At 42.8% G+C, this 15,117-nt stretch overlaps 1 protein-coding gene across 5 annotated transcripts in view; it reads left to right on the top strand.

Moving 5' to 3' along the window:
* Positions 1–15,117, top strand: part of dlg3 (discs, large homolog 3 (Drosophila)) — a 57,549-nt gene that overhangs the window by 14,316 nt on the left and 28,116 nt on the right. For all 5 annotated transcript variants that reach the window (XM_076738864.1, XM_076738862.1, XM_076738863.1 and 2 more), the window contains exons 2-3: positions 13,235–13,288; positions 13,789–13,839. In XM_076738864.1, the coding sequence (XP_076594979.1) occupies positions 13,235–13,288; positions 13,789–13,839 (105 nt within the window). The remainder of the gene's footprint in view (positions 1–13,234; positions 13,289–13,788; positions 13,840–15,117) is intronic.

Genomic DNA, 15,117 nt, shown 5'->3' with positions numbered 1-15,117 from the left:
ACGCTGTAGTGGTGCTCTGCTGCGTCAGCCGCGCCACTTGTGTAATATTAAGAGCTCTTCCAGCCCAGAGCTTCATCGCCCGTGGACTGTCGCTGCTTACTGAGAGCCTGCAGATCCTGATCAGCCTGCTTATAAAACCCAATATGGGCCATTGTGGATTAATATTCACTATTAAAATTTCCAATTATGTAATCAGCCAAATCCAAGCCCTGCATATGCTCACTGTATCTCAGCAGGCAGGAATGAGGGAAGGGAGGGGGTCTGAATGAGAGGAATGATGCAACATCAGTTCGTGCACCTAGAATTCAAGAATATTAATGGTTTTGTTTGAGCAAAGATCTCAGGGGGTGGAAGAAATTAGGCCTCTATCGTTCTTACTGCAATCATGTTTGATGCAACCAGATCCAAATAAAAATCTAAAGGCAGCTGTTTGGTCTTTTTGAAGCTTCTAAAATTCAGAAGTGAGGTGTCTCTTTCAGTAGATGCAAAGAAGCTGTGATGATCCTCAGGAAGTCCAGTGATCTCTTTACTGTCTTTTGCATATTGCAGTAATTTTTATTCAAACACTGACACGCTCCTTATCAGAGTATCCATGGTGTCTGATTGTGTGATAAAATATGAAGTCAGTACATGTTCGCGTTCCCGTTTTTGATCCTGTGGAACAATTTGACTAAGTGATGAACAAATTTGATTGTTAACGGTGCTGATGAATCTTCCTTGGAAACTTAAATCCTATGTTCATCTCATGATGCCGTTTGATAGCCACTAACCTCAACACAATGTTTATATGTTGGTTGATTTAACTATCAAGGAGCTGCTTTGCAAAATTCAAAATTGTTAAGTGTAAAGAAGTTTTACAAATTCACAAAATGATTTGGTTGTTTCTGTTTGGTTGTAGAATTGCTCTTGCTGACTGAATGCTGCAAAAGTTTGTTTTCTTTAGAGCTGAAATGATTTGTAAATTAAATCATTTGTCAATTTTTCATAATCAGATAGTTGTTTGAGTCTTGTTTTTACGCAAAAAAGGCAAATATTCACTGGCTCCAGCCTCTCAAATTTGACTATTTTCTGGTTGTCTTCGTCTTCCATGGCAGTAAACACAAATATGTTTGACTTTTGACTTTTGTTCAGACAAAACAAACAAACTGGGCTTTAGGAAATTATGTGGATGACTGTTGACTGGAAACACAGAAAATAATCATGAGAACGACCCATAATGAAAATAATTGTTCTTGCAGTCCCAATTATTTCCATCATAGTTGAATATTTTAATTATTTTTATGATGAATCGGTTAATTGTGGAAAAAAAATTAAAATGCCCAATAAAACAAAACAGAAATAAATTCGGTTTACAGTCAAAACAGAGACAAGCATCAAATCCACATTATTTTCCTGTCAATCAACTGATGAACTGACTGTCAGGACCTCCATTTAAACTATGAGTCAGGATTTTCACTTTAACCCCTCGTGCAATTTATATTAATACCTTCTAAAACTATTTATTTCACCGCCTTCACGTCGTACCCTAAAAGCATCCCAGCCTTAAAGGTTTGAGTGTTTTCAGCTCAGCGTTTGTGTCGTCTCCACAGTCCAATAAGGCGAGTGCTCTAATCTCAGCCAAGATGCGTTCTTTAGGGGACGGTGTGTCGTGCCTGAACACAACCCGAGGTGGGCAGAGAAGAAGGGCAAATCTGGACCCTCGACAGGAGGCAGATTGATTTGGCAATCAGCAAAGTGCTACAAACGTTTAAAACAATGCCCTGTTTTTTTTTTTCCTTCTGCTGTTTGGCGCTAAATACATCAGCATATGGATAAATGTGCTCATGTATTCATAACTATCACAGGGAAACTAGCGGCACGGCTCTTGTTTCTGTTGCCTCGCCCGTTGTCCTACTTACTGTAATTCTTCATCACTTTCAACACCTACACTTATTGTGAGCCAAAACTCATGCAAGGGTAGTGAATGGAGATATGTGAACATGTGGGCGTTTCGGAGTGGAGCTTATAGAACAGCATGCAACCTCAACCATGACAGGAGGATCTCTGCCGCTGTACGAAGAGGCAGGCTGAGCCCCGCGGGAGGTGGGGACGAATGGTTTTCATTGTGCTTTGGGTCAATCTTAGCCTTGTTATTTTCACTCTAGTATTTTTACAGTGGACCTTAAAGCACTCTGCATTTGCTGTCAGTGGTTTTATCGCTGACTCACAATTTTGATTTGTGAACCAGGACCAGGGGCCGTCTGAGGGGCCTTCGTTTCCATTTATTCTAGACCAAAATATTAAAGCCACTTTTAAAGAAACAGAAAACTATGAGTTGGATTGCTGACGTCCACTTGTAAGTGAAGGTATAAAAGGAAATGAGAGGAAAACTTCCTCTTTTCTGCTCTGAAATGCATCAGATAGGTTTAAGGAACATTGTGGCCTTAGGGGAGAATGTTTGTTACATCAGTGCGTTCATGAAGCAGAATCACAGTCCAACATTCCCAATTAAAAGAAACGAGTAAGTCTAAAATTGGAAGGGTCTAATTGCAGCTCAGAAGATTGTGTTCTGGGATGCTCAGGAAGGGAATGAGGAAAACGGAGGTGACGAAAGTGAATCAGAGCCAAGTGAAACAGAGCAGAGAGCTCTCGCTGAAGAAGCGCAGAGCATCGTGGACCATCCGGTGTGTTTTCTGCTAGTAACTTGTTTCAGATTGTTAATTTTTATGTGGATCCCTTTTGGCTGCAGTGAGATACTTTTCTGAGAGTTTCTGTAGTCAATACGTTTGGGATGTAAGGGAGGAGAATTAAGACTAATGGAGGCAGAAGGAGGCAGCTTAACATCATTTGAAATGAATAGTTCGGCATTTTGGGAAATCTACTCATTTTCTTTTTGGCAGAGAGTTAAATGAGAAGATTGATATCACTCTCACGTCTGTCGATATGAAGCTACATCCAGGAGCTGGTTAGCTTAGCTTAGCACAAAGAATGGACACATTTGGAAGTAGCTAGCCTGGCTCTGGACAAAATCCACCTACCAGCATCTTTAAAGCTTGTTAATTATAATGACATATGTTTGGATGCTGGTAGGTGGATTTTTGTTACCTGCTTTGGATAGGAAAACCCTTTAATGACAAAAAAGAAAAAAAAATAGAGCTGCATTGCACAACTTTAATTTCTAACTCACTCATGCACTCCTCCGCTTGCTGCAGGCAGGACTCCAGAATAACTTTTTACTTTGATGGCACCGGTGGTCCTAACCTTTTCATCTCGCACATCATTTAGCTGCACCCAGTAATGCCTTTTAAGCATTACCTTAAATGTCAGTTCCCATACACACTGGTAATTTCTTCTTAAAACATTATGTAAATAATTGCAAACAGGAATGAAGAGGCAGATAAATGGTTTTCTTTATTTAAATCACAGGACGCTGAACAAGAAACACGACAAGCTCGAATAAATAAATCAAACTCAAATAACAAAAGTGTGTGCCGCTCCCCAGCCGTGCTTTGGTGGCACTCTCTGCAGTATTATGCGTAATGTTTTATTATATCTGAGCCACAGACACTGGACAAGCCACTCTTTGTGAAAGGCATATGTTTTGGCCTTTTTGTGTGTGGTGGGCTCTGGCTCAGAGTGCACACACATGCACAGTTACACGCACACACACTCAGAGCCATGCATGGTACATGATGTACATAAAATCCCACTATACACTGGCAAAAAAAATGACTTACAGAAAACACGTATGTTCATAGTATTTGTTGAAAGGCAAATGCCTGCTCAGTATAGATGAATTGCTGGATGCTTTTCTGACCCGCCAGTGGCTGTTTGTATAGTGAAATGTCTCACCTTGGCATGTCAAAATAAGGCTGTTACCTCAGCAACACCATCAGCATCTTCACAGCGTCACACAGACCACATAACACACACAACCTGAAACACAAATAAATTCAAATAAATACATTTAAAGAATTCACTCTTCTCCGCAGTGACACCACAGCAGCTGAATAATACCCCCTTGTTGACTGAGGAGCAACATGACAGTGGTGAAAGCATCAAAATGGCAGCACTCAGTTGTGTGTGGTTGTGCACTGTCGCTGGTACTCAGCACAGGATCCAAAACACCAGAGAGGAACAAGCTTAGCAGCTCTCTCGGCTTAGCAACAAGGGGTAGCAACTAGTCAAGAGCTGTGAGGTAACATGCTGCAGTGACCTCTGATGTAGAGGAAGCAGTGGGGGTGGGATTATGTGAAGCATACTGATGGCACTCACACATGACAGGCCTCCTTCATTACAGAGCCTCAGCACTAGAGGTAACTTTCACCGTAGCCTCATGGCTGTGCGATCGAGAGACCGGTGACTGAGCTAAATCAGCTGTGCAGTAATTGACAAAATGTATAAGGATTAAAAAACAGTAATGATTAGTGACAGCTTATATTTTTGTAATGAACTGTAGCACAGCACTCTTTGGCCATGAGGGGGCCACCTGTAGTTCTGCCATCCACTCATTAGCAGTAACATTTGAAAGGCACAGACGACTCAGTGATGCTAAGACGTCACTTACAATGATGCTTTATGTCCACGTACAGCACTGCATACGGTGAAGAAAAGTGCTGAGCTGACAAGTCAACCGTGGTGGAAGAAGCACATCTTACTTCAGTAAAAGTAGTAATACCTCAGCGTACAGTAAAAAATATTGTTACAAGTAAAATGAAATCATTTAGTCCAAATTTTACTAAAAGTAAGAAAGTATTAGCATCAAAATATACTTCAAGTACCAAAAGTAAAAGTACTCACCATGCAGGGTGGTGGTATGTTACTGTTGGATGTTAATTATTGATGCATTCAAGTGGAAGGATGACTTTAATGTTACAGCTGCTAAAGGTAGAGCTAATTATCTCTGAGTTATGTGTTCGGTCGAGTGTGTGTGTGTGTGTGTGTGTGTGTGTGTGTGTGTGTGTGTGTGTGTGTGTCAGCAGATAATCCTGCATGCTACTGTGCACATGTATGACTGTATGCTGAAGGACTTCTTGTGTTTGCGGAGGTTGACAGTTTGTTTTGTTGTTTCAAACCAACGTTCGCTGTCGACTCCTCTGCCAGTAGGGGCCACAAGTGATCAATAACTGCTTCGGTTTGGAATTTTGTTTCTGCTTGGGTCACATTAATGTTGGTTGTTACTTTCGTTGCCATTTTCACTTTGACACTCACATTTTATATTTCTGGTGTTTTGGATCCTGCGTCCTGTCTCCCCTCCATTCCACTACTGTCATACATGCATGCTGGACACACAGCCTGCCTGCACTGCACTCCCTGGCAGAGATCTGCACACTGCTGCCACATAGCTTAACCAACAGTAGTGCATCATAATATATTTGATATATTAATAATCAGCAACAAAATCTGTCATAGAAATGTATTGGAGTCAAAATTACAATATTAGCCTCTGAAATGTAGTGATGTATAAAGTAGCTGAAGTAAAGTATAGTTACATCAAAATTGTTCTCAAGTACAGTACTTGAGTAAATGTACATAGTCACTTTGCACCACTGGCAGTCAAATAATTTTTTTTTTGGAAGTCAGTTAAGCGATTAAGTCACCAACACACAGGCTCACACTCCATTTGCCCACACACTATACAGTGTATGACAGTTATAGCATGAATGCTCACGCACGCACGCACACACACACACACACACACACACACACAGTCATGTTCAGACCTGATCAGTTGTCAGCCGACTTGTCGAAGGCCTTCTCGAGCAACACTGTTACCAATATTTGTTCCACTGAGTACTTTCCCCTCTGTGGCTTCACTTGTGAAGGTCAAACTAGCCAGCTCTCATTTGGAGCTGCTCAGCATGACAGAGAGGTAAGCCAGAGCATGCTTTTGTAATATTACATAAAGATGAGGAGGGAGCGCTGCTGACAGCTGTGACGGGGCTATTAATTATGGTTTCATGAATGTGCGTCTGTGGTGTGTGTGTGGGGGGGCAACATAGTCACAATGCTCAATCATAGCCGTCAAATCAGAAAACTTTGAGCTTTAATGGGGCCGTTTTATGGGTGAACTAATTAATTTCCTTGTGGCAGCCTTATTGAAGTGAAAGCCTGAATTCAGCCGGCGTTGCGGCAGGAGAGAAGGAGCAGTTGACCTTTATCGCTATGGGATTTTCTTTATAACATCTCGTTATTCCGCCTTTGTCGCCGACAGAGAATGCAACATTGAGTTTCGACGGCGCGCGCGAGTGAAACATCTCTCGCTGTCGCGTGTTCATCCTTTCTCAGCTCCATCCATCTGTCACTTCTTCTCTCACCTTGCCTCTCTCCTTCCCTCTTCCCTCCGGCACAGGGGCCACAGCGTGAATGAGATGTTGGGTGCATGGTAATTGAGTAGGTATTGATTGGACTGCAGCGTGGCCTACGAGAGGCCAATAAGAGCCAGGGGATCAGAGCAGCACCACTGACTGCGTCTCTCATCCCACATTCTGCAGGAAAACATAAACGCAGTCCCGCTAGAGGTATCAGAACACGGAGGAACATTACATGTTTAGATGACATAAGCGCGTCATAGCACGCCTTGTTCTCCTATCTGCCATTAGCTCTGACTGTAGGCCCAGGAAGAGCCTCCTTCAGCATTGGCTGTATCATTTGACTGACTGGGTGCATCATCTGAGCGGGGCTGACTGTCATATTTCACTGCGATGTCACCACTGGAGACTGAGCTGCCATGTCGGTGTGCCTGGCGAGAGAGGCACTGATGTGGAAATGTTTGCTAAGGAGGAAGAGGTTATTGCCCTGTCAGCATGCCATCGCTGTGCACACGCTGAACCCTCTTGCTCCTCTCCTCCACTCTACCTGCGATGAAGAGGAGGATTTGAAAAACACGACGAGTAATGCTGACAGGTGTAGAAGAAAGCCAGGGTTTAACTTTCCCAAGATGTGACATTATTGTCATCAGCAAGGATGCAGGTGCATCCGTTCGAGTACACATCGTGCAGGATAATTTAAAAATAGATCTGTGTTTTTAAATGTACGTGTTTTATTGTGATGGTCAGTGTTTGCTTTGTTGACCAACTGCAGCATTTTTTTGTTTTTTTGTCATTTATATTCGGCCTCAGATCACTGGTAGACGTTCATTAAAGGGAGGCTGTGTGCGACCATGTTTAGACCTACATGTTGCGCTCTGAAAGTAAAGTAAAACAAAGAAGGTTTCACATTTTGGGAAATATGCTTATTTACCTTCTTACTGAGAGTTAGATGAGATTACGGATACCACTCACGTATGTGCAGTAAATATGAACATGCCCCCGGCAACCAGCTATTATAGCTTAGCATAAACCCTCCTTTTAATCAGCAAATTGTTGTTTTTTCCACAATGGTTTTTGTAACAAGATAAAATGTGTTAATTAGTGAGCTTTAGAGGTGCTGGTAGATGGATTTTGTTGTCTTTTCATAGAGACAAACTAGCTGTTTCCCCCCTGCTTCCAGTAAATAAGCTAAGCTAACTAACAGATTCAGGGTGTGCCATATCATATCGATCGCTGTAATACCGGTGGAATTTTTAATGTGATTTTTTTTAAATCATATTGTGATAATGGCAGTAGTCCAACTTGTGGAAGTTGTTTGGTAACAAAAGATCAGATGTACAACAAACCTCTCTAATGCGTAAGAAGTGCAAGAAGACTGCAACAACAAAAGGTTGAGTACGAGGAGAGCCAAAAATCCCACGAGGGAAACTCAGCAGCTTTTGTGAGATCTAAACCAAGAAGACAAACTACACTGGTTTAACATAGCATCGCCTAATCTTTGGCAAGTTACACTTGTCTGTAATTCATCATATTGGATATCATTACTACAGAAATACCCTGAAATAGTGTGATATTATTTTAGGGCCAACCCTAAGGAGAGATATGAAAGTGGTATCAATGGTTGTTCTTACTTTAACGTAGACGGTAGCACAGTAGTCAGCTGATGAACATATGTGCCAAATGGTCAAGATTCACATCTTTAAACACATAACAGAAATGTTTGATCTCTCCTCCTGACTCATGAGTTGCAGTCATGATGTCATTTTTTAAACACAGCTTCTCTCCGTTCACCTCACGATGTATGAACTTGAGGAGTGTGTGCGCGTGTGTGTGTGTGTGTGTGTGTGTGTGTGTGTGTGTGTGCGAGCGCAGCGCTGAAGGCAGTCAGGCACATCCAGCCCATGGCCATGCGTGTGCGAGCACAGAGCTGCATAAACTGCAGTGAGAGCCCTGAGAGGTGAAGCAGGGGGAGGTGACTGAGCGGGCTTGTCGGCCAATACCGTGCAAGCACTGGTTTCCATGGGAACGCATTGATTATTTAACAATTTGGATGAAACCTGTGCCCTGCACTTGCCAAGGTCCAGTGGGAGTCTTTGTGGCTTCACTGTCCCAAGTGAGTGTTGTGTGGTGCAGCGGCACCGGGGCACTGATACACGTCCGCCGTGATGCTGAGAGACAAGAGACAGACACACAGTCTCAACTGACAGAAGAGCAGGATGATAGATTGATGAATAAGAAACTATTGTGAACAGATGGGTGAACGAGACGAGGGAGTGAGAGAAAGGAAGAAAGAACTGTAGCGGGTGAATTTTCATCACTCCTGGTGGTCAGTAGGGACTTGTTGTAATGATCTCATGCTGGGGAAGCAGTCTGGCCTCATTGTCATTGTGGGTACATGAGGTCTTCATGTCCAGTGTGCTCACTTGTGTATGTCTGTCCTTACAGTGCCAAAGCTACTGTAACACTGAACGCTGCATTGCAGGTGGGCAGAAGTAAAGAACAGCAACTGTCTGTGGAAACAGCCTTTATTGATTAATGTTTTAACTTAAAAACCAATAAAGGGATTTTATAGTAATCGTATCCACATTTTGTTACTTCCTGCCATAATGTCAGTATCATGCATGCAGCTAGCAAGTCTTGGCTCGCAAAAAGTGATGAAAATGACATGATGCCCGTCCATGGCGTAGCTTTCTTTGAGCTGGTATGAGAATGCTTACTCGTGTAATTGGAGGTCACCATCCAGACAGTGAATATAGACACAGATCACCTGTTGATATAAATGAGGCCGTCTTGTCAAGCTCTCAAAGTCCTTGAGGGCCAACCCAAGACAAGTGACATTATGGCATTTGAACATTTTCCTTTTCCTTTTTGATAACAGTGACTTGACTTAGCGGAGATCTTGCCCTTTCAGTGCAGAGGTAAAATAATTCAGAGCCAGAGCAGTAAAGTTCAAGTCAGGTCTCATGTCCTCAGTTTTGAAACTTTGGTCTGACTCAAGTCCAAGTCTCAAGTCTACATCGGCAACTTTTACTGCCTCACCTGTTGAATCTCTGCAAGTTATCCGACCCACATTCACCTGCCACACACTGACAGACATTCCCATGCGTTCCTTGCCTGACATCAATCTGTAAGAGACTGCTTTTGTCTTAACCTCTGTGATCCTCGACCTGCCTCCCATATTAGGCAAAATCCAGATGCTGTAAATTGGTGTGTGTCCTCTGAAGGCCCATTACATCATATACAGATCCTGATACCTCTGTTATGCATCATAAACTCAAATCTTATGGTGTTTAATCAGTTATTTTCTTCCTCTGGGCAGCAGGTTAGCGTAGATGAAAAGCAGGTAACCAGCCGCCCCAAGGAGGGAGGGGTAATCCAACATAATCCGAGTTACCTGAGTAAATTGCTAAATGTTAAACAAACTCATGTTGAGATTACTCATGTTGAGATTATCTTCCATTATTCCTTTTTGTTTGCTTGTTATGTGAGATTCAGATGGAGGGATTATACAGCAATCCCAGGCCAGGATAACACTGCTGTTTCCTCCGACTGATGGGTTTATTGTCTTTTATTGTGGGTTCAGTGATCCCATTGGGCAGCATTGGTCCACTATGATACTTATGATATGCACTGCAGGAGATATTACTGTAACAGGTGTGTTTTGTCACATGTGGTCTCAGTAGTGGATTCAGTAGCTTAGTCTGTCAGTCACCAAGGGACAGTAGTAGCCAGTGTTTTCCCATGTGCTGCCCTGAGGCTGTGTTTCGTCACTTCTTGCCGTATGGGCTCCGGTTTCTGCATTTTCATTCACAACGGAGTGTCACTAACATGGCCGCTGTGGGCCGATAATACAGATGCTTTTACTATTAAACCCTCTGCCGAATTTGGGGCGTGTGTTGTTGAGTTAGAGTCTAAGATGAAGGGGGGAAAAATTTGCAAAGCATTCATGAGAAATGTGCAAACACAAGCACAGACTTGAGCATCTGTTAGTCCATATGCAGATTACAACGAAGGCCTGATTCTGCTGACTGCGCGGGGGGGGGGGGGCAGCGGCAGCCACAGCTGTCCAGAGTCATATCACATCACCGATGAGTGGAGCGGGTCAAACTGCAGCTTCTGTTTATCTGGAGAGCGAACTGTCATTACCAGGAGAAATGAAATGACACCTGCACAGCTTGTGAGGTGATGACTGATTTGATCAAAGGATCTTTTTAAGACACTTTGTCGCGGATGCAAAAGGATCGTAGCCTCATGCAACTTGATTGAAAACCCCTCGGTGGCTTTTAAATGCTGCTCAAGAAGCATAATCTCACATGTTTTTAATAGTGTACACATCCAAAGGGTCGAGAGTTAATTGAACGAGGAACATGAGTAGACGTTGGCATTATGGATGAACTCTTCTGTCACGTTAAATGTTATTTTATGTCATGATAACGAGCTGATATGAATGTGTCAACCGGAGATTTTGCCGCACTGCTTATACCATGGACGCTTTAATATCTCTGATCTATTATACCACGATGGGTAATTCTTTAAATTGCTGAGCAGCACTGTATTTTGGGAATTTTCATATGATCAATGTGATGAAGTAGCTTGACTTCTCAGGTATTTAATTTGCTGAATTTGACCCAATTGCAATATCAAATTACAAATACCATGACAGAGGATTTTGTCTTTAGTGCCTACTACACAATACATCTAATAATAAGCATTATAATATGGGTCATTTTGTGGACATTCAGTTGAGAATTTTGCACATATAAATAAAATACCCAGATGACAATGAGCACATGGATGGCTCAGTTTTTGTGATATTGTAAATCAAATACTTCAATATCAATACATGACAATATAATGTGCACGACTACTAATGGAAGTATGGAGTACAATGTTTCTCTCTTAACTTAATTTAGCTGGAACACTCAAAGACAGAAAATTCAGCCACCAAACTGTAAAGCAGACTTTAAGCTAAAGATATTACCACAACCAAAGCCCAGATAGTATTGAATCTTCTCTCACAGTATGGTATTATTTGGATTTATTGTCCAGCTCTGTGTACATCTAATATTGCACTAGTGCTACAGACTGTCTCCTTCACAGATATCACTGCAGGCAGTTCCACAGTATACAAGCAAATGGCACAGTAGCTCAGTTTACCTACAAAATAGCATCAAATGTAATATCTGATGATGTAGATCAGACGCAGCTGAGACAGAGGTGAGAGGGTAAGAGTGGGTGAGGCGGGAGAGGGCTGGGGTAAGATAGGCAGCTAGTGATTTTCTCCTCCGTGGTGGACCTCAGGAAGTGTAAGGTCCCTGAGCAGCGCTGTCAGCATCCCCTCACCCACACAGCTCAATCAAATCAATAAAAGGTAGACAGCCAGTATGCTGAACTAGAGGATGGCCATCAAGCTGCTCCTAAACCATTCAGCGCCTCCTCCTTCACACTTCTGCTTCTTCGTTTCCACTCTGGCTGTTGTCCTCTGAGGTATCTCAGTGTCTTCGGCGGCTCTGTAGGCCTGAAATGGAAAAAGAAACACCAGGTGGCACAATGGAGCTGAGCTGGGAAGTTAATTGAGCTGTTGAAGTTAATGCATGGCACTTCATCTGGGTTTTAAAGGCTGATACCGATACTATGCATCAAGATTTCCAATTGGTAGTGTGAATTTTGCATTTGAGCCTTTTCATATGCCCAAAAAAAACTTGAAAAACGTAATCAGTGTTTTCCCCAAATAGTATTCATGTCACAGAGAGGAGCATCAAAAAGAGCCCGAAAACCATGTAAGGTCAAGAAACTGTCAGCTGAAATCTGTGTTAATTATGTTTCTTAGTCGATAACCTTACTATTAAATGGCTGAGGAAATAGCAGATATTAGCCTGGAAATGTGGGATTCTTTCTGCACATCAATCATTATCGATTGATCTGGTGATATGTTTGATAATTAGTTTATTTTTAAGAATTGTTTATGCAAAAAAAAAACCCAGAGATATTTACTTTGCAAGATATAAAACCTCCCATTTTAAGAAGCTGGCGAGGCCAAATGTTTTGCCTTTTCCTTCAGAAGCAAGTCCAACAATTAACCAGTTATCAAATTTGTTGACTAAATTTTCTGCTGATTGACGAAGTGGTTAATCTGCAAATATTTGCAACCCTATTTGCCAGAGTAAAGCATGAATTCCCAATTACACACACATGTAACACACATCTAGGGCTGCAACTAATAATAACTTTGCATTTTTATTAATCGGTTACCCTGTTAAATATCAGATAATAGTGAAAAATGCCAGTCACAATTCCTAGAGCACAAGGTGACATCTTGAAATTGTTTTGTTCGACCAGTGGTCCAAACAGGTTTCCCAGTTACAATGAGATCAATCAGAAAAAAAGCCCTGTATTTGACAGACAGGAGCCAGTCGGTCGTCAGTTGGCTGATTGATTAACCCTCTTACTTGAAGAATAAAACAATTTAGACTTTCCTTTCTTGTAGTATTCTTACATGTAGCCTGTCACCTTAACTGAATGGCTACCAGAGCATAAAACCATGCATACTGTGTGTGATACTACACGGTGTGATATCTGTGTGTGAAATGAAAAGGGGAGGGAGGGGCTGACGTGGGATAAACGTATTGTCCCAACGGCTGGAGCACAAGCCGCTTTGTTTTATGAGGTGACCGCAGGACGTCTGGCTGTGGCAGTTAATAAGCAGCGGTCTCTCTGCCCCAGTCCTCATTCTCAGTCCTCACACCTTTCCCAACGTCCCCCCCACCACACACGCACACACAAACAAACACACACACACGCTCAACCCCAATGAGATTCACTGACTGTTCCCATGGCATCCGTTCACTTTGCTCCCAAGTGGTAGTGTGTGTACCGCATTACGTCTGTGTGCTGCTGCCAGCCTCACACACTGAGATAATGTGTGTATCTCTTCATATTCACAGGCCAACCCTCCCCCCATCATCGTCAACGCAGACTCACTAGATGCAGGCCCTTATGTAAGTATCTGTTCTCTCTCTCTCTGTACAGTATATATCTCGCTCATTCACACTCCCTCTGTGTCAGTGCGTGAGCATGTTTGTGTGTGTGTGTGAGTGTGTGTGGATGAAAAGGCCGCCCGCCTCCTGGTAGCAACATGCTGCTTGCCATGTGGACCGACGTCCATTTTCCCATTGACCCTGCCCATTTGTGGGGAATGTGCATTCTGCAGTTGCACATTTTGCGTCACGGTGCATTTGCATTTTGAAGAAAGAAAGACGCTTTTGATTGCAGCAAATCAGGAATTCACGGTGGTATTTTTAGACAGTAAAACAATCTGGTGAATGTATCTTCTGTATATTTTGTCAATAATCCTGTTCTCCACGGCTCTCTGTGTTCAGTCTGTCCATAGGTTAGTTGAAACATGTGCATGCTTCTCTTTTTTCTCACTGTATTTTTAGAAAGTGACAGAATTCAGGCTCAGTGATGTTCCTAACTATTGTGCTTTTTGTCTTGACAGGTAAATGGCAGTGATGGGATGTATAAATATGAAGAGATCATTTTAGAGAGGGTGAGCTTTACCCGTTGCTTGTTACATTTTCTTTTCACAACTTACACATTCCCAATGTACTTTCTGCATGATGGATGGATTTCTGCCCACTAGGTGGTAGTAAGCAGCCCATTCTTCACTCATTGAGCTTAAAGAACATGAAAACCATATAAAAATCCTCATCTCTGGAAATGCAGGAAAAGCGTATGTGATACTGTGTGTTAGTGAAGTGATAGCTGCAACATCACTGCAGTAAGAATGTCTTATGAAGCCTCATGTGAGTATGAGCGCAGAACAACGGCAGTGAGGCACGGCTTTTTACATAATCCTGATGCACATGTCATCAGCAGACGGCAGAAATGTAAAGTGCTCTCCTGTTCAATTGTTCAGCAGGCACCACTGCACTTGTCAGTGGTGGTTCAGCTTGTAATGGCAGCGCTATACGTTTCTGCTCTCATTATTCCACCCACATATAGATGCACCTCCGAACCCGCGATAGATGCACAGTATCTCTCTGCCCCTTCCACTCTAAGTGGCATTTCTGCATGCAGGAAGCTTAAATAAGCCATGCGAAGTCACACTTTAAAAGGTCTGTGGGTGTGTAACATTTGGTGGTAAGGCCCAGTGTACTCCTCTCGGCTCCAGAGCTGCACACTGGGAGGCCTCAGCCTCCCTCTGTCCTAATTTGTTTCGACTGTTGCTCATTAATTATAGAAAATAATAAAGTGAGGTCTTTTCTCAGCTGTCTTGTTTGCTGCCTGTCTCTGTGGCCACGGCTGTCAGATGCAGCAGCGCGCCTGGACCCACTGGATCCAAATGGGTCCTCTTGTCATTTCAGGGCCAGGAAAGATGGGAGGCGGTAGTGTCTGTCTCCTGCAGAGAGTGAGAAGCTCTGCATCATGCAATAGAAATGACGCTTCTCAGCTCATCTTTACTTTAGATCATAAATCCACGTTTGTGTGGACACGGGGCATTTCTAACACCGATGCCTCTCTGCGGGTTGACGGAATAAGCATGACATTTTGAATGAAGTGCCCTCTTCTAATGGAATGCATGCCATTATCATTTGTCACATGCAAGGACACACGGACACACACACATGTCCACAAAAATGGACATCAGAAGTGCCTGGAGAAATCCCCAGAGCAGTTCGCAGCGATCACGTGTTCCTCTGAGATACCAATACACTTAAGAGCCATATTGTACTGACCTTGAGCCCACATTGGGTACATCACTTACATCTAAGTGTATGCATGTGTGTGTTGTTTATTGTGCTCTACTGAAAATGCCAATCATGTC

Source organism: Chaetodon auriga, chromosome 9, assembly GCF_051107435.1.
Source record: "Chaetodon auriga isolate fChaAug3 chromosome 9, fChaAug3.hap1, whole genome shotgun sequence".
Lineage (NCBI taxonomy): Eukaryota > Metazoa > Chordata > Actinopteri > Chaetodontiformes > Chaetodontidae > Chaetodon > Chaetodon auriga.
The sequence above is the reverse complement of the archived record's forward strand: the minus strand, read 5'-3'. Positions and strand labels throughout refer to the sequence as shown.